At 36.4% G+C, this 21,249-nt stretch overlaps 1 protein-coding gene across 7 annotated transcripts in view; it reads left to right on the forward strand.

The window, feature by feature from the left end:
* Positions 1-21,249, forward strand: part of C2CD6 (C2 calcium dependent domain containing 6) — a 109,801-nt gene that overhangs the window by 64,171 nt on the left and 24,381 nt on the right. For all 7 annotated transcript variants that reach the window (XM_082691190.1, XM_082691186.1, XM_082691187.1 and 4 more), the window contains 2 exons: positions 3,948-4,005; positions 16,314-16,357. In XM_082691190.1, coding sequence (XP_082547316.1) covers positions 3,948-4,005; positions 16,314-16,357 — 102 coding nt within the window. The remainder of the gene's footprint in view (positions 1-3,947; positions 4,006-16,313; positions 16,358-21,249) is intronic.

A 21,249-nucleotide genomic window follows, 5' to 3' on the forward strand; every position in this document is an offset into this window, starting at 1 on the left:
TAAGAAGAAACTCCCAAACTCATCTTATAAGGTCAGCATTACCCTGACACCAAAATCAGATAAAGACGCTACAAGATGTGATCCATATACACTATGGAGTATTATGCCTCCATCAGAAAGGATGAATACCCAACTTTTGTAGCAACATGGACAGGACTGGAAGAGATTATGCTGAGTGAAATAAGTCAAGCAGAGAGAGTCAGTTATCATATGGCCTCACTTATTTGTGGAGCATAACAAATAGCATGGAGGACATGGGGAGATAGAAAGGAGAAGGGAGTTGGGGGAAATTGGAAGGGGAGGTGAGCCATGAGAGACTATGGACTCTGAAAAACAATCTGAGGGGTTTGAAGTGGTGGGGGAGTGGGAAATTGGGGGAACCAGGTGATGAGTATTAGAGAGGGCACGGATTGCATGGAGCACTGGGTGTGGTGCAAAAATAATGAATACTGTTAGGCTGAAAATAAATAAAAAATAAAATTTAAAAAAAAAAGATGCTACAAGAAAAGAAAGCTGTAGACTGACATCCCTGATGATTGTGGATGCAAAAATTTCTCAGCAAAATCTTAGCAAACTGAGTTCAATAGCATATTTTAGTGATCATATTACCATGATTATGTGGGATTTATCCTGGGGATGCACAGGTGGTTCAATATAAGCAAATCAGTAAATGTGATATACCACATTAGCAGAATTAGAGATAAAAATTATATGATCATCTCAATAGATGAAAAAAAAATTTCACTAGAAGATCTTCCATGATAAAATATCTTAACAAATTGGGTATGGAAGAAACATACCTCAACATAATAGAAATCAAAATATATCAATCCCATAGTTAACATCATCCTCACTGATGAAAGTTTAAAAGCTTTACTCTAACATCAGGAATAAGATATTTTTACCACCCTTACTCAATTTGTATTGGAAGTCCTATCCAGAGAAATCAAGATAAAGATAAAGAAATAAAAGGTACCTAAATCAGAAAGGAAGAAGAAAAATTGTCTTTATTTATAGATGGTAACATTTCATATGTAGAAAATCCTAGAGTCATCAAAAAAACTGTAATTCAGTAAATTTGGAGGATATAAAATCAGTACACAACATCAATTGTGTCTATATATTAACAATGAAATATCTGAAAAAGAAATAAAAATAATCCTATTCATAATAGCATCAAAAGCAATAAAATACTTAGAAATAAATTTAACAAGGTGAGAGATCTGTGCATTGAAAGCTGTAAGACTCTAATGAAAGAAATTGAAGAAGATGCAAATAAATGGAAAGATATTCTATATTCATTGATCAGATAAATGAATGCTGTTCAAATGTCCTCATTACAAAGCCATCTATTGATTCAGGGCAATACTTATCAAACTTCAAAAACATTTTTCAGAGAAAAATCCTAAAATGCATGAGGAACTACAAAGGACCATAAATAACCAAAGCAAACTTGAGAAAGGACCCAGCTAAAGGGCCCCCACTTAATAATTTAAACTGTATTACAAAGCTATAGTAATCAATATAGTGTGGCTTTGACATAAAAACACATGCATAGACTAAGTGAATAAAACAGAATCCCCAGGATAGGAACCAACACAAATACAGTCAACTAACAATTGGCAGGCAACCAAGAATAGCAGTACTATGACAACCAGATAACCACATGCAGAAAAATGAATTTTATACTAGAGTTAAGTGATAATACACCATCATATTACAGTATTAGACTGTCCTAATTTTGACTGTATACTTACCATTACCAGTATATTTTATATTTTCATATGTTTTTATGTTATTAATTAGTATCCTTTCATTTTGAAGAATATTTTCAGCATTTTTTGGTAAAGCAGGTCTAATGGTGGCAGTTGCTGGCCACATACTGGCAATAGAGATTCTCACAGGCCCTGAGCCTGTGACCCTCCATACTCAGCTGCCCATTATGCCTTGGTCGTGGAATTAGCACCTGGCCAACTCACTCAGCACAACCACCAAAGCCTTCTTGCTAGATGGAACCAAAGGTGGGTCCTCTGTACTCAGTCCCTTGCCAGGTGCCACAGTAATGGAGGAGATCACCCCTCTCCCAAACCATTTGGTTACCTGGGTAGCCCCTTGAGATCAACTTAGTAGTGAAGAATGGTTCTCTCTTTATAACTACTTCTTGATATTTTCATTATTATGTGTGTTGGTGTGGACCACTTTGGATTGATTTTGTTGGGGTTTGCCATGCCTCCTGGATCTGGGTGTTGGTTTACTTCCCCAGATTCTACAAGTGTTTTAGCTTTTATTTCTTCAAGTAAATTTTTCCCTCCTTCTTCTCTTTTTTGGGGCCCCTATAATGTGAATGCTATTATGCCTGATGATGTCGTTGAAATCCCTTAATCCATTTTCATTTTTTATTGTTCTTTTTTTTCTGTTCCATATGGTTGTTTTCTATTACTATTTTTTCCAGCTCATTAAACCTTTTTCTGCTTCCTCTATCTATGATTTATTCCCTCTAGTGTATTTTTAGTTTTAGTTATTGAGCTCTTAATCTCTGAATGGTTCTATTTATATATTTTCTATCTCTTTGTTGAAAGTCTGAGATCCTCTACTCTTTTCTCAAGTCCAGTATCTTTATGGCCAATACTCTGAGTTAGTTCTCTGGCATATTGCCTATAGCCATTTCATTTAGCTCTTTTGCTGACTTTATTCTGTTCTTTCCTTTGGTACATCTTCCTGTCTCCTCATTTATCTCTCTGTATATGTTACCTTGTATTAAGCAAGTCAGCTACATCTCTTGATCTTGAAAGTAGTGACCTTAAGAAGAGGGACTTTGGTGTCCTGTAGTGATGTTCCCTCTTCACCAGAACCAAGAGCTTCAGGGGTGTCTCCTCTTTGTGTTGCATGTGCCCAACTCTTGTGATTGAACCTGTTTGCGTCCAGTCCAGTCAGCTGCAATGGCCACTTAGTCTATTGTGGGCAGTGCTGTTAAGAGGCTATCTCGGGTTGCCTTGGGCTTGTAATTTAGTCAAACCAGATGAGTGCCCTCAGCCCATTTGCCAGGACTGTGGTCACACCAAATGGCAGGGTGTTCTTCCTGAATTGTCCCCTGAGAGTCTTTCATTGTTGGGTGAGTCCGGCACTTAGATCCAATGTCCAACTCTAGTACATATGTTTGGGTTTCAGTCAAATAAGTGTATGTGGTTATCTTCCCCTCTTCCCAGGGTAGGAGTCACTTTGGAGTAGTGTATTAGAAAAAGAAATTAAACCTTCTACTCATGTACCCCATGATCTTTTCAAACTGCTGCTCTAGTGTTGTTATCCAAGTGGGGTTGTTTGTTATACTGGACCTTTAAGGTGGGGCTCAGCTTCCGGTCATCCTCTGGCTTTCTTAGAGAAAAGCCTGCTGATTTTTAAAGTTTCCAAAGTTAAGCCCCACTGACCTTAAAAACTTGTGAAGTTAAGGTCCTCTGGTTTTCAAAGCCAAATGTTATAGGGATTCGTCTTTTAAGTGTCACCCTTGCCTAGGGTGCCTGGGGTGGAATCTGTTCTTCTTCCTTCTCTGTGTTTGTGGTGTCACCCTTTTGTGGTTAATCTCTGTGGGTGTTTGGACCCCCCCCCCCAATGTCTGTCCTTTCTACCCTTCCTCATGTGGACTCCTCTCTATGATTAACTGTAGAGGGTGTATTCTGCCCAATTAATAATAAAATAATGGCACTTTCTTTTATGCTTACCATTTCCTACCTCAACAACCTACTAATACAATGTTTCAGCTATGCAAGTTATCTCACCATCTCCAGTTGCACTGGAGGTTAAATTGTAAATGAATTCTTTTCCTTAATATAGTAAGGCCAAATGGTAACATTAGATCTCATTTTATTACTTATAGCCATCAATAATGCTGTTTAAAAATCATATTGATATTTAGTTACTTTTCATTCACTTTTCTTTGTTTTTTATTTCAGAGTCCTCATTGTTCTACTAGCACAATGAATGAAAATATAAAACTTCCTTATACTGTAGGTAAGTTATTATTTGTATATATATTATTTAGATTTTCAAATATTCAGTGAAATAGAGACTATGAACTCACATAAAGTTATAATTATCAAGACTTTCCTCCAAAATGTAAATTATGCTATGATGCTTTGTGGTTATTTGCATGAAAAAAACCTATGGGAATTACAATATTAAGCAAAGCAAAATAAGGATCACCTTAAAATCCTGGATAATACTTACTTTACATGATTATAATTTACTAAACATTTTACTTGATTTATGTGTATTTACAAACATTTTATCTACCCTGTAAATCTACCTAATGAAGATATTTTTCTTATTGAAGATGTTCAATGATATCATTATGAAGACATATTTAACATATCAATAAACCCAAAGGATACAATCAAAATATTTAACAACCATTACATACATAAGCATCGAACAACCAAATTTGGGTTAGAGTTCTAGAAGGACCCCTACTGTGCTGTACTGGGATTAAGGGAAATGGTAGATTTCTAAGGGAATCAGGTAACCAAAGCAATGAATGTAAGGTGGCATTTGAACATCGTGAGGCAGCAACTTTTATAAATTAGTACAGAATGTTTAAATATTTAACAATTGGAATAGTTATAATTGTGTAGTGATTGAGTATCCATCCAGAGAGATTACAGTAATCTAATTAAAATGAAGAGAAAATAAGATAACAAGAACTCTTGACAGAAAAAATAAGCAAGCAAGCACATTTCTTTGTAACAAGCAAAATTTCTCCAACACTCCATCTTATGGGCTATCTGATGAAAATGTGATTGACAAGTATGTTTTTAGAACAGAGATTTTCCCCAAAAGGGAAACTTTGCTTATTTGAATAGTTGAATATAATGAAATAAAGATGATTAGAAATTAATACTTTAGGCATATATGTTTTTGTGTTTATATATATGTACACTAATGTATATGTATTTATACATTTATTCTATACATCAATAGCAATTCTAAGAATATATGTTGGGGTGCAGGAAGCTATTTTAAAGCATAGGATGTCAGTTTCAGGAACTAATATTTTAAATGTCAGCAAAGTTTTAAAGTACATCTAAATTATTATTTATTCTAGAAGAAAAATGATTTGGATTAACATTCAGGAGTAATAAGACAACTTGGGAGTGCCTGGGTGGCTCAGTCATTAAGCATCTGCTTTTGGCTCAGGACATAATCCCAGGGTCCTGGGATTAAGTCCCACATCAGGCTCCCTGCTCAGTGGGAAGCCTGCTTCTCCCTCTCCTACTCCCCATGCTGTGTTCTCTCTCTCACTATCTTTCTCTGTCAAATAAATAAATAAAATCTTTTTTTTAAAAAAGGACAACTTGGGAGAGTGGGATGCTCGAGTATTCATATTTTGTAGGATTCCCACAAAACTTTCATCCTAATGCCCTTTGGATTCTTCTAATCATAAAGAACCGTTGGGGTAAATCTGATACAATTGCAAACAGGTTCCTTATTCTATTATTTCAAACTATTCTTTGAAAAAAAGAAATACTCTATCAAATAATAGAAAGTATTAATGAGGGGGTAAATTGGACCTTACCTCTGCCTTGGTACTAACTCTGCAACCTTAGGGAATCATTTGTCTCACGAAAAACTTAATTTTCTCATTTTCAAAACAAAAGTGCAGAACTAAATACTAAGAATAAATGTTTTAACACTTTCCTTGCCATTGCCTGATATTGCCTTATTTAATCTTCATAACTTTTAAAAATGCTTTCCATATATTTATTTAATTTTCACACAACTGTGTAGGGTTCACACTACTATCCTAGCTTTACAGATGAGGCAACTGAGGCATGGAAAGGCTGAGTAATTGGAAAATTATGTAAAAGAAGTATATGAGCCAAGTCAGTGATCCAGTTATCTCTGGAGGGTAAATAACCTTTATAAGTAGTGTCAAATCAAATACAGGATTAGAAAGAACATCTGTATCTTTTTTTTTTAGATTTATTTATTTATTTGAGAGAGAGAGAGAGAGAGAGAGAGAGAGAACAAGCTGGTAAAGGAATAGAAGGAGAGGGAGAGGGAGAATCCACAAGAAGACTGCCCACTGTGCATGGAGCCTAATGCGGGGCTCTATCCTAGGACCCTGAGCTCATGACCTAAGCCAAAACCAAAAGTCAACTACTCAACCAAATGAACCACTGAGGTAACCCTATAGTATATCTTTTTTTTTTTTTAATAAGTAAATTCTTAGAAAACAGGACTTATTTCCTTATTGCTGACTTCTGTCTTGCTCTTGGGCAGGTCATTAAGTTTTCTGAATTTTTCTCATTGTTAAAATGGGAGAAATGGTTTTAAGATGATTGGGTCTCCTATTACTCTTTGAGTCTCTATTCCTAAATTCATATTGAATAGAGCCTTTAAGAAAAAACTAAGATTCCTAAATATACATTTTATTTGTTTTTATTTATTTGAGAGAGAAAACAAGTGGAGGGAGATGCAGTAGGAGAAGCAGGCTTCCTACAGAGCAAGGAGCCCAATGTGAGACCCAATCCCAGGACCTTGGGATCATAACCTAAACCAAAGGAAGAAGCTTAACTGACTGAGCCACCCAGGCGCCCCTAAATACATTTTAAATGGTTTTGTTATACTTTCAAAACAAACAAGGATGAGGCACCTGGGTGGCTCAGTGGGTTAAGCCTCTGCCTTCGGCTCAGATCATGGTCTCAGGGTCCTGGGATTGAGCCCCGCATCGGGCTCTCTGTTCAGTGGGGAGCCTGCTTCCCCCTCTCTCTCTGTCTGCCTCTCTGCCTACTTGTGATCTCCCTGTCAAATAAATAAATAAAATCTTTAAAAACAACAACAACAAAAAACAAGGAGGAAAGAAACAAATCAAAGAAGACAGACTCTTAAACATAGAGAACAAACTGGTGGTTACCAGAGGAGAAGAGGGTGGGGAAATAGGTGTAGGTATACTTACTGTAATGAGCACAGAATAACATATAGAATTGTTGAATTGCTATATTGTACACATGAAACTAAAATAATGCTGTATATTAATTATACTGGAATTTTAAAATAAATACATAAATCAAGAAAAAATGGTTTGTTGTACTTTGAACTATAATTTTCAGTTTACTCATGCAGACCAGTCTTACATAATTAACCCAGTACTTTTAAAAATACTTTATATGGTTCCCCTTTCTCCGCATCCTCACCAGCATCTGTCATTTCCTGACTTGTTGATTTTAGCCATTCTGACTGGTGTGAGGTGATATCTCATTGTGGTTTTGATTTGTATTTCCCTGATGCCGAGTGATATGGAGCACTTTTTCATGTGTCTGTTGGCCATCTGGATGTCTTCTTTGCAGAAATGTCTGTTCATGTCCTCTGCCCATTTCTTGATTGGATTATTTGTTCTTTGGGTGTTGAGTTTGCTAAGTTCTTTATAGATTCTGGACACTGGTCCTTTATCTGATATGTCATTTGCAAATATCTTCTCCCATTCTGTCAGTTGTCTTTTGATTTTGTTGGTGGGGGGAGGGGATTTGGGAGAAGGGGGTGGGATTATGGACATTGGGGAGGGTATGTGCTTTGGTGAGTGCTGTGAAGTGTGTAAACCTGGTGATTCACACACCTGTACCCCTGGGGATAAAAATATATGTTTATAAAAAATAAAAAATTAATTAAAAAAAAACTTTATATGAGGGGGGAGCTAAGATGGCGGCTTAAGTATGAGGACCGTAGGCTTGCCTCAGTCCTTGGACACAGCTAGATAACTACCAAATCATTCTGAATACCCAAGAAATCGACCCAAGGACTGACACAACAAAGTGCACATGTAGAGGGAGAGAAGAGGCTACATTGAGGAAGATAGGAAGTGTGGAGACATGATTTGGGGGAGAAATGGATCACAGGTGCTATGGTGGGGAGGGAGCCCTGGTCAAGGAGAAAGGTGAGAGGGAGAGAGGAGCACAATTCCCCCAAAGCCACTGGCTGGGAAAATGAAAGGGACTGTTTTTGTGTTTTAGCAAACAACAAGGCTCAAAGTTTAGAGTTTTAGATGCTAGTTGGCTTGGCTGGAATAGAGACCTGAAGGTGCTCCCCTAACCCTGGAGAGAAGGCAGGCAAGCAATCCCAGGGCAGATGGTATGATCTGAGGATCACCTAAGGCACACAGGGAGAGAGACTTCACTCTACTTGGAGCACATCTGTGAGAGGTGGCATTCACAGAGTTGCCTATCTGAGGACAAATGAATGGGCACCATGTCCCTCCCCCATCCCCAAACATAGGTGCAGAGACACCTGCTGAAGGCAGTGAACTCAGACACTGGCTATCAGCCTGCTTCCTCCAAATCCCATGTCTCTGAACTCTAGCATGACTTCCCTTCTTGGTCAAACTTACATCAGTTCCAGTGCAGTGAGACCTGCCCCCAGAAGACCAGTGCATGTCTCCACCACACCAGGTCCCTAAAATTTGGAGTTTTAAAAGTTGGCAGGTTCGACTGGTATTGAACCCAAAGTGGCTCCAGGAAAGCAAGCAACCCAGAGACAGATAACATGAAAATAGCAATCTGAAAAACATCTGGAACACACATGGGGGAATTATTCCCTCTTCTGGAAGTGCTTTCCTGAGAGAAGCAAGTACAAAATCCCAACTCTGGGGACAAAGCAACTGGCTGGCGCCATTTCCCTCCCCCTTTCAGCATAAACAAACTTCAATAAATAGCACAATGCCAACACTGGTGCCTCACCTGCTTACACCAAGTCCCACCTCCTACACTCTGCTGGTGCTGCTTTTCTTGGATGAGTGTGCCTCAGAATGAGCATAGCAGGCCCCTTCCCCAGAAGATCAGTAGAAACCCCTGCATGCAGCACATCTACCAACCATAGAGTTCCTCAAGACTTCAGTTCCAGTGGAAGTAGCATTAGGTCTCATTTAACAAGCAGATCAGAACACCCCTAATTGAAACTCGCAAAACTCTGCCCAACATCTAAATATTCCCCGCTACAGGCAAGGAGAACCTCTTCAGATGAACTAACCTGTGGAATAGAGAAGCCAAACCACAGCAGCAGAGTGCACACAGCACACACAAGAGACATTCCCTGAAGTGTCAGGTCCTGGACACAATATGACCTCTTTTTCATAAAGCCATTACTCTAAGGAGCAGGAAACATACCTGGCTTTTCTAACACAGGAGAAGACAAGAGACCTAGACAAAATGCCAAAAGGAGGAATTCATCCCAAAAGAAAGAAGAAGAAAAGGTCAAGCCAGAGATCTAATAGAAGCATATGTAAGTTTTATGTCTGATGGAGAATTTAAAGCAACAGTCATAAGGACTGGACTGAGAAAAGCATGGAAGACATCAGGGAGACCCTTACCTCAGAATTAAAAGAATTAAAAAAAAAAAGAAAGAAAGAAAAATGCAGTAACTGAGATTTGAAAAACTGGATGTAATGATCACAAGGATGAAAAAAGCAGAGGAAAGAATAAATAATCTAGAAGATAGAATAATGGAAAATAATGAAACTGAACAAAAGAGAGAAAGAATTATGGATCATGACAGTAGACTTAAGGAAATCAGAGATTCATCAAATGTAGTAACATTTGTACTTTAGGAGTCCCAGAAAAAGGGGAAGAAAGGAGGGGGCAAAAAGGTTTATTTGAGGAAACAATAGCTAAAAGCGTCCGTAAGCTGGGGAAGGAAACATACATCCAAATGCAGACAGCACAGAGAACTTCCATCAAAATCAACAAAAGCAGGCCAACACCAAGACATATACTTTAGTTAAATTTGAAAAATACAGTGATAAACCCTAAAAGCAGCAAAAAACTCCCTAACTTATAAGGAAAGACCAATAAAACCAGCAGATCTATCCACAGAAACTTGGCAAGCTTTAAGAGAGTGGCATGATATATTCAAAATGCTGAATGGGAAAAACCTGCAGCCAAGAATACTCTATCCAGCAAGGCTACCATTCAGAATAGATGGAAAGATAAAGAGTTTCCCAGACAAACAAAAGCTAAAGGAATTCATGACCACTAAACCAGCCCTGCAAGAAATACTAAAGGGGACTCTGGGAAGGAAAAACCAAAAGTGACAAAGACTGGAAAGGAACAGAGAAAATCTCCAGAAACAATGACAAAACAGGCAATAAAATGGTACTAAATACAGAGCTACATGTATTTATTATCAATAATTATCAATAATTACTCTGAATGTAAATAGACTAAATGCTCCAATGAAAAGACATAGGGTGTCAGAATGGATAAAAAACAAAACAAAACTGGGCCCATCTATATACTGCCGAAAGACACCTGCATATTGAAAGTGAGGGAATGGAGAAACATTTATCATGCAAATGGACATCAAAAGAAAGCTGGAGTAGTAATGCTTAAATCAGACAAACTAGATTTTAAACCAAAGACTGTCCAAGAGATGAAGCACACTATATCATAATAAAGGGGACTGTCCAACAAGAACAATTGTAAATATTTATGCCCCCAACATAGAGGTACCAAGTATATGAAATAATAACAAACATAAAGGAACTAATGATACAGTATTAGTAAGGGACTTTTAACACCCCACTTACATCAATGTACAGGTCATATAAGCAAGAAAACAGTGGCTTTGAATGACATGCTAGACCAGATGGATTTAAATGATACATCCAGAACATTTCATCCTAAAGGAGCAAAATACACACCCTTTAAAAAAAAAAAAAAGATTGTATTTTTTTTATTTGTCAGAGAGTGCATGCACAAGCAGGGGAGTGACAGCCAGAGGGAGAAGCAGCTCCCCACTGAGCAGGGAGCCTCATGTGGAACTCCATCCTAGGACCCTGGGATCATGACCTGAGCTGAAGGTACATGCTTAACTGACTGAGCCACCTAGGCATCCTGCAAAGTACACATTCTTTTCAAGTGCACATGGGACATTCTCCAGAATAGATCGCATACTAGGTCACAAATCAGGCCTCAACAAATGCCATAAGTTTGAGATCATGCCATGCATATTTTCTAACTACAACGCTATGAAACTTGCAGTGAACCACAAGAAAAAAAATTGGAGTAATTTGGAATAAACAACATGCTACTAAATAATTAATGGATCAACCAGGAAATCAAAGAAGAAATTTAAAAATACATGGAAACAAGTTAAAATGAAAACACAATGGTCCAAAACTTTGGGGTTACAGCAAACATGGTCATGGAGGGAAGTATATAGCAATACAGGCCCACCTCAAGAAGCAAGAAAAATCTCAAAGAAACAATCTAACCTTATACCTAAAGGAGCTAGACAAAGAACAATAAACAAAGCCTAAAGATAGAAGAAGGAGAGAAATAATAAATATTAGAAAAAATAATTGATGTAGAAGCTAAAAAAAACAAAACAGTAGAACGGGTTCTTTGAAAAAAATAATAAAATAGATAACCCCCAGCCATATTTATCAAAAAGAAAAGAGAAAGAATGCAAATAAAATAATAAATGAGAGGGGAGAAGTAACAACCAACACCACAGAAATACAAACAACTATAGAAGTATATTGTGAAAAATTACATGCCAACAAATTGGATAATCTGAAAGTAATGGATAAATTCCTAGAAACATATAAACTACCAAAACTGAAGCAGGAAGAAAAAGAAAACTTGAACAGACCGATAATTAGCAATAAAATTGAATCAGTAATCAAAAATCTCCCAAAAAACAAGAGACCAGGGCCAGATGGCTTCATAGGCAAATTCTGCAAACGTTTAAAGAAGAGTTAATACCTATTCTTCTCAAACTATTACAAAAGATAGAAATGGAAGGAAAACTTCTAAATTGATTCTGTGAGTCCAGCATTACCTGCTTCCGAAACCAGACAGATACTCCAACTAAAAAAGATAACTACAGGCTAATATCCCTGATGAACACAGATGCAAATATTCTCAACAAAATACTAGTAAATCAAATCCAACAGTACATTAAAAGAATCATTCACCATGATCAAGTGGGTTTTATTCCTGGGCTACCAGCATGGTTCAGTATTCACAAAATAGTCAATGTGATAATACCATATCAGTAAAAGAAAAGATAAGAATCATATGGTCCTCTCAATAGATGCAGGAAAAGCATTTGACAAAGTACAAAATCCGTACACAATAAAAACCCTCAACAAAGTAGGTTTAGAGGAAACATACCTCAACATAATGAAGGCCATATACAAAAACCCCATAGCAAATATCATCAGTGGAGAAAAACAGAGATTTTCCTCTGTCATCAGGAACAAAACAGGGATGTTCATTCTCATCATGTTCATTCATCACACTATTGGAAGTCCTAGCCACAGCAATCAAACAACAAAAAGATATAAAAGGCATTCAAATTGGCATGGGAAAAAAAGAAAACTGTCACTCTATGCAGATGACATGGTACTCTATATATAAAACCAGAGAGACTCCACCAAAAAATGGCTAGAACTGATATAAAAATGCATTAAAGTCATGGGATACAAAATCAGTATATAGAAATCTGTCGCATTTCATCTGAAGCAGCAGAAAGAGAATCAAGGAATCAATCCCATTTATAATCACACCAAAAACCATAAGATACCTAGAAATAAAACCAACCAAACAGGTAAAACATCTGTATTCTGAAAACAATAAAATACTGATGAAACAAATTGACAGCGATACAATCGGATAGACATTCCATGCTCATGGGTTGGAATAACAAATATTGTTAAAATGTCTGTACAACCAAATTGTGGAAGGATCTGAGATGTCCTTCAACAGATGAATGGATAAAGAAGATGTGGTTTGGGCGCCTGGGTGGCTCAGTGGTTAATCCGCTGCCTTCGGCTCAGGTCATGATCTCAGGGTCCTGGGATCGAGTCCCGCATCGGGCTCTCTGCTCAGCAGGGAGCCTGCTTCCTCCTCTCTCTCTGCCTGCCTCTCTGCCTACTTGTGATTTCTCTATGTCAAATAAATAAATAAAATCTTTAAAAAAAAAAAAAGATGTGGTTCATATATTCAATGGAATATTACTCAGCCATCAGAAAAGATGAATATCTACCATTTACATTGACATGGATGGAACTGGAGGGTATTATGCTAAATGAAATAAGTCAATCAGAGAAAGACAGTTATCATATGGTTTCATGCATATGCAGAATAGAAGAAATAGTGCAGAGGACAATAGGGGAAGGGAGGGAAAACTGAAGGGGAAGAAATAAGAGAGGAAGACAAACCATATGTGACCCTTGGCTCTGGGAAACAAACCGAGGGTTATGGAAAGGGAGTTGGGTAGAGGGATGGAATAACTTGGTGATGGGCAAAAGGAGGGCATGTGATGTGATGAGCACTGGGTATTATACGCAACTAACGAATCATTGAACTTTATATCAAAAACTAATGATGTGCTATACACTGGTTAATTGAATATAAATTTTTTTTTAAATGTCTATACTACCAAAACCAATCTACACATTTAATGACAGGGAACAAAATACAACCAGCATTTTTCACAGAGCTGGGACAAACAGTCCTCAAATTTATGTGGAACCACAAAGGACCCCGAATAGTCAAAGAAATCTTGAAAAAAGAAAAATGAAGCTGGAGGCATCACAATTCCAGACTTCAAGTTACATTACAAAACTGTTGTGATCAAAGACAGTATGGTACACACACAAAACAGACCTATAGATTAGTGGAACAGATTAGAAAACTGAGGAATGAAATGACAACTATATGGTGAAACTAACCTTCAACAAAGCAAGAAAGAAGACTGTCTCTTCAACAAATAATGTTGTGAAAACTGGACTGCAACATGCGAAAGATTGAAAATGGACCACTTTCTTACACAATACACAAAAATAAATTCAAAATGGATGAAAGACCTAAATGTGAGACATGAAGCCATTAAAATCCTAGAGGAGAACACAGCCAGTAACCTCTTTGACATTAGCCATAGCAAACTTAGACAATTAAGTAAGTCTCCTGAGGCAAGAGAAACAAAAATAAAAATAAACTGTTGGGACTTCATCAAATTAAAAAACTTCTTTACAGTGAAGGAAACAATCAATGAAAATAATAGGCAACCTATGGAATGAGAGAAGATGTTTGCAAATGACATATTGACATATGGAATAATTGAATAATTTGTATGACATTATGTCATGCAAATGACATACTGACATATTAAATAATATGACATTGACATATGAATACCCATGAATACACTGACATATGAATACAATATGACATATTGAATAATGTCCAAAATATATAAAGAACTTCTACAATTCAATACCCCAAAACCAAATGATCTAGTTAAGAAATGAGCAGAAGACATGAATAGACACTTTTCCAAAGTAGACATGCAGATGGCTAAGACACATGAAAAGATGTGCAAAATCACTCATCAGCAGAGAAATAAATCAAAACTACAATGAGATATCACCTCACACTAGTCAAAAAGGCTAAAATGAACAACACAAGAAACAATAGATGTTGGTGAAGATGCGGTGAAAGGGGAACCGTCTTACACTATTGGTGGGAATGCAGATTGGTGCAGACACTCTGGAAAAAGGTGTGGAGTTTCCTCAGGAATTTAAAAGTAGAGCTGCCCTATGATCCAGTAATTGCACTACTACATATTTACGCAAAGAATAAAAAAATACTGATTCCCAGGGATACATGCACCCTGATATTTATAGAAACATTATCAATAATTATCAATAATACCAAATTATGGAAAGAATATGTACGCACACACACATACACACAACAGACTATTAGTCTTAAAAAAGAATGAGATCTTACCATTTGCAATGACATGGATGGAGCTAGAGAGTATTATACTAAGCAAAATAAGTCAGAAAGTGAAATGTGTATCTCATATGTAGAATTTAAGAAATAAAACAGATGAACACAGCGGGAAAAAGGAGGACAACCAGGAAACAGCCTCAACTAGAGGAAACAGAGTTACTGGAGGGGACATGGCGGGGGGCGGCGGTTAAGGGGGATGGATTAAGCAGATGATGGGTTAAGGAAGGTACTAGTATGAGCACTGGGTGTTATATGTAAGTGATGAATCACTAAATTCTATACCTGATACTAATATTATATTGTATATTAACTAATCAGAATTTAAATAAAAACTTGAAAAATTTTTTAAAAATAAAAACAAAAGCACAGGTTAGTTTTGCTTTCACAAAAATACATATCTATACATACATTATATAAGATGAAAAGCAGTACGTTTAGAGTTTATTCTTTTTGAATTCCTTGATTTATTATTATCTACAAACAAATTAGAGGAATGTGCCTAGCCCCATTACTTTGGAGCTGCTTTTAGTGATACTGTTCATCCTTGAACATGAACATAAATATTTATATATTTCAGTCTAGCAGCATTAATCATTGAAGACCATAGTTGTTCCATTACACACACTTTATACATTTTTTTAGTTTATTTCATAAAATTCTCTTCTATGGTCATGAATTCTTGAGGAAATACAGAATTATCCATGGAAGCTTTCTAGAATGTAAATTGTCAGTCTATACAACTTTATAGAGGTAGATATGTTTAGGAAATGTGTGATGGAAGTTTACCCAAATGACTGCGAGAGGATAGGCTAAAAAGGTGCTCCTAGAAGGATGAGTAAAACCAATCTTTTAAGCATTCAGTAAAGCACCACTTTGAATAATGTGCATAAAATTTAACAGCCACAAAAACACTTAGAACGACTTAGAGTGCAATGATAAGTTGTTTTTTGATTTTTTAGTTTTTACTTTTTGAACTAGCATTAAGAATCACAAAAGTAATACTCCATACAAACATTTACTCTCATATGACTAAAAGACAGTCTTTTATGTACATAAAAATCTAGGTCATGATGACATTTCATTTTAATCACTTAATGTATGTACTTTAACAATACTACTGAAAATCTAATTGGACTTATTAGGTGACAAACCCAAGGGTACAATGTGTCAGGAGTCAGAGTACAGGGAGTAGTAGTGATAGTAACAGAAACAACAAAGCTTGCATTCATTTGGTGCTTATTATGTCCCAGACCCAGCGTTACATGCCTTAGCCCTTTAAGTCACACATTTCTCAGACATAGGATCTTTATCCTTTGACAGATGAGGAAACTGAGACAGAGAGCCAAGATAACTTGTCCAAAGGCAGATCGTTATTTGCAGGGACTATCTGAGTCCAAGCAGTCTGACTCCAGAGCCTATCCTCTTAATTGCTTTGCTATACCATCGTTAGTTAGAGATATGCCTTTGGAACATGTTTGTCAAGTGCCACCTGTGCCAACTTATTTTTATAATCTTTTTTTTTTTCAGATTATCCCTGTGGACAAAAAAATACAAATAAAAAAGGAAAATCAGTAAGTAGATTGATATATCCCTTAAAAATCACTATTCTTTTTTTATTGTTTTGAATTAATTTTTACTGACATTCTTTCATCAAGAAAGCATATACCTTATTATTATGAATTTATTATAAATGAAATTTGTTAGATATTTTATAATAGTTTATTTTAAATTTATAAATTATTATAAAGCAATATAAACATAACATTAACTTTAGCAGGCTACACTTTTGAATTCTTTGGTTCTGCCTCCTCCCATATAGCTATTGCTTAGTGCAACTCACAGTAGCACTAGGGAAGGATAGATTTCTTTGCCCATCTATCTTTTTTTATTAACATATAATGCATTATTTGCTCACAGGCCTGTGAATCATCAGGCTTACATATTTCACAGCACTCACCATAGCATATGCCCTTCCCACTGTCCGTAACCCAGCCACCCTATCCCTATCTCCCCACGCCCCAGCCACCCTCAGTTTGTTTTATGAAATTAAGAGTCTCTTGTGGTTTGTCTCCCTCCCAATCTCATCTTGTTTCCCTTTTCCCTCATACCCCCCAACACCCCCTTCCCTGCCTCTCAAATTTCTCATATCAGAGAGATCATCTGATTGACTTATTTCACTAATCATAATACCCTCTAGCTCCATCCACGTCATTGCAAATGGTAAGATTTCATTTCTTTTGATGGCTGCATAGTATTCCAGTGTGTGTGTGTGTGTGTGTGTGTGTGTGTGTGTGTGTGTGTACCACATCTTTTTTAATCCATTCATCTGTTGATGGATAAGTTCTTTCCATAGTTGGCCATTGTGGACATTCTGGTGCATGTGCCCCTTCAGATCCCTACATTTGTTGCTCATCTATTTTGATATGAGCAATTTTAAAGAATCCATTCTCCTCACCTCATTTGTCCATTAATACTTGAAATTAAGTATACTGGATTCTTTTCTTCTACATCTTGAAAACTTTCAGTTGCTTAAGATTCAGCTGTTTAAATGCCATGCCAGGCTAATAATAAATATTTCAGAAATGGGACAGGGCTTATGTGGCTTGGAATGATTAGCAAGAAAGAAAGACTGACTTCAAAGGTGAAAAGAGAAAGAAAAATTTGGCTTACTTCATATTTTGCACTCAGTAGATAAGAACCATCTCTCACTAAGGGGAGAATTTAAGTGCTTTTCTTTGTAATTTAATGAATAACTGACTCCTTAATCCAAGACATTAGAACCCCATACTAATACTCTTTTGTAGATGGTAGAATTTGATGTATGGATATCTTGAACTCCATGCAAAAAGGTTTAGTTACTTTAAAGGCATCAATCCCAACTGGCCAGGGCATTACTGATTCTAATATTCAATCTGGTTGTTCCAATAAACCATCAAAATATTGGATATTTTAATGATTTGGAATTCAAACTACCTCTTCCGGACTGATTCACGCATCTAAAAATAGCACAAAAATCCCATCTGATTACTGGCCTAAACTTTTATTTAGGAAATAAATGGCATAATATCTACAAGACATCCTACTGTTACAGAAGAACAAGATTTTGAGTCAGAAGACTTGAATTCTGGCAGGAGTCTTTTCACTATTGGCTGAAGGTTAAAAGGGGATTAATTACAAAACATTTATTGAATACCCACTAGATAAAAAGCACCATGGCTAATTAATAATTAATGATAATATGAATGGGCACCTATTAAGCATTTTGTATGCATTATTTTATTTAATCCTCACAATAAAGTAGGCATTGTTATTGTTTATATTTTGCAGATGAGGAAACTGAAGCTCAGTGAGATTAGAGAAATTGTATCAGGTCACATAGTTAGTTAGTAACGCAGTTGGGATATGGCCCAGAGCACATATAATCAACCACCTTCTCCTCTTCCCCTGACTTTGAGTAACCAAAAATATATTAATGAATGTATCAGACATAAAAGTAAAGAGGAATTATAATATAGCATACTAGATTAACACACAGGGTGCATTGGGAATATTCCATGAAAAAATGTACTTTACAGAGACCTGGGGCAGAAAAGGAGGGTAGACATGGGTAATGAAAGGCCTTTTTAACCAAAGTTGTGATTCAGTGAGATAATATATATAAAATACTTTCTAGTGCTTTACACATACACATACAAATGCATTTTTGCATTGTATTGGTTGAAATGAACTGAACCCTCATAGCAGTAGTATTACCAAGTCCATTCAAACAATTCATATTGTGATAAAATCAATGAGCTAAAGAAAGAGAGATTTTATGTCTATCTAACTCAAGGTATTTTGATGAAGATAAATTTTATCAGAAAGATAAATTTTATCAGAAATTTATAGCCATAAGGGTCTCCAAGGGACTCAGAGACTCTTAACCCACTGAGCCACCCAGGCGCCCGGTGCCAAGGGACTCAGAGACTCTTAAAGCAATGTGCAAACCACCTTCTAAATGCCAGGGTAGATAAGATCTTTAACCATAACTGTCCATCTTTTCTACCTGAATGTAAGGATATTGAGAGCTGAGATATTCTGTGTCTTATATTCCTTTCATCTGGAACAGTGTCTGAAACCTAGGCACTTGACAAATACTTTCTGAATGAGTACCTACTATGTACTAGGAACTATGGATACAAAAATGAACAGAATATAGCTCTTGGCTCAAAAGATCTTATAATGAGGTAGTGGGAAAGACTTATTGGGATAAACCATTATATTACAGTAAATAATTGTTTTAAGTGAGATAAATTTACAAAGTACAATAGGCATAAGCAAAGTAGCACTGACAGTTAAAGATGATTTGACAAATAGCTTCAGATTGAGCTTGATTACTTTAAGTGCCATTTTAGCCTAATACCACCAAAAGAAATATCCCATCCTTTATAGCTGATGGTATAACCATAGCCTTTACTACACTGGGATAAAGTATTTAGCGTATCTTTCTTTCTTCTGGCACCTGGCACAGTAATAAAAAGTAGCCACCAACAGATGTTATATTTTGTCTATTTGTCATGTAGGTTTTGGTTTTTTGCTGTTATCACTAATAGCTTCTATCTATTAAATGCTCTGTGACATCCCTCCAAAGGTGTTGGTAGTGTGTTAGGTAAATGACCACAAGCATACTTTATATTTTTTTACTCCCAGGTGTACTATGCTCTTCACCCCCCTCTAGATCACTTGCAGCCAAGGCCAAAGATCACCTGTGGATGTGAGGAACTACATGCCACAATTCCCAAGGATCTAGATTGGAGGAAGTGAAAGTTCATGTGGGGAGAGGGATATTCAACTTGGCTAAAACCCTGCAATTTCTTTGTTAGAAATATGCACAAACACATACACACAAAAAGTTCACCATTTTGAAATATATTCACCAGGCTGGCCCCATTCTACCTCTCAACAGGGTAGAATGAATGAATGAATGAATGAATGAATGAATGATTATATAATCATTTATTCATAATCATTCATATATATAATCATTAATTCATATATATGTATATAATCATTCTTATATATATGTATACAAACACACACACACATCTATCTATCTATCTCTCTCTATATATTTTTTAAAGAATCTAGGGTCTCATAATATAAGATTCCATGCATCCAGGATATGTTTGAAAATTCCTTGGCATACCAAGAACCAGGGAAATCACAACATAAATGAGAAAAGATAAAGAAAAGATGCCAACATCAAAATGAATCAGCTGCTGAAATAACCAGACAAGGATTTTAAGCAACCACCATAAAAATACTTCATCAAACAATCAGAAATTCTCTTGAAACAAATAAAAATTATCAGCAGAGACTCAGAAGTTGTAGAAAAGACCAATGGAAATTATAGAACTGAAAATGACAATAACCAAAATAAAAATCTCACCGTTTGGGCTTCATAATTGAATGGAGATGACAGAGGAAAGAAGCGGTGAACTTAAGAAAATATCAATAGAATTTACACAGTCTGAACAATAAAAAGAAAATAGACTGAAAAAAATTAACAGAGTTTCAGCAAAAGAGTAAACATTCATATTACTGGAACTTCAGAAGGAGTGGAGAGAGACAGGGAAAGAGGGAGAGGAAGGAAAAAGAGAAGAGCGAGAGGAAAAGGAGGAGAAGGGGAAGATGGAAGGGGAGAAGGAGGAGAGGAAAAGGAAAATACATGATAGAGTAAGAGAAGATATTTTAAAAAATAATCGTGAAAACTTCCCAAATTCGGTGGAAGACATAAATCTATAGATTCAAGAAACTATTTCAAGATTTCAAGTTCAAAGAGTATAAATCCAAAAAAATCACCAGGTCACATCATCATTACACATTTGAAAACTGAAAAAAAAAATTTGAAAGCATCTGGAAAGAATGCATGACCTATAGAGTAATGAGTAGGATAATAGGGTAAAGGATGACTGATTTTCTCATCTAAAATCACAGAGGCCAGAAGGATGTGGCACAATATTTTTTCAAGTACTGAAAGAGAAGAACTGACATATGTGAAATTATACCCAACAAAAATTTCCTTCAGGTGTGAAGGAAAAATAAAGACATTCTCAGATAAAGGAAAACCAAGAGAATTTGTTGGTAGCAAACAGATTCTTAATGAATGGCTAAAGGAAAATCTCAAAAAGAAAAAAAAAGAACAGAATGAAGGCTTGGGACTTCAGAAAGAAAAGAGCAAGAGAATGGGCAAATATTACAGACTATCCTGCGTCTCATGAGTTTTAAAATAATATGAGATGGTTAAAGCAAAGATTATAACACCATCTACTGTGATGCACATTGTAAGTAGAGAACATGCTTAAGACAATTATATTTTAGGGACGCCTGGGTGATTCAGTTGGTTAAGCGGCTGCCTTTGGCTCAGGTCATGATCCCAGCATCCTAGGATCGAGTCCCACATCGGGCTCCTTGCTTGGCGGGG

The sequence above is a fragment of the Mustela nivalis genome, assembly GCF_964662115.1.
Source record: "Mustela nivalis genome assembly, chromosome: 11".
Taxonomy (NCBI): Eukaryota; Metazoa; Chordata; class Mammalia; order Carnivora; family Mustelidae; genus Mustela; species Mustela nivalis.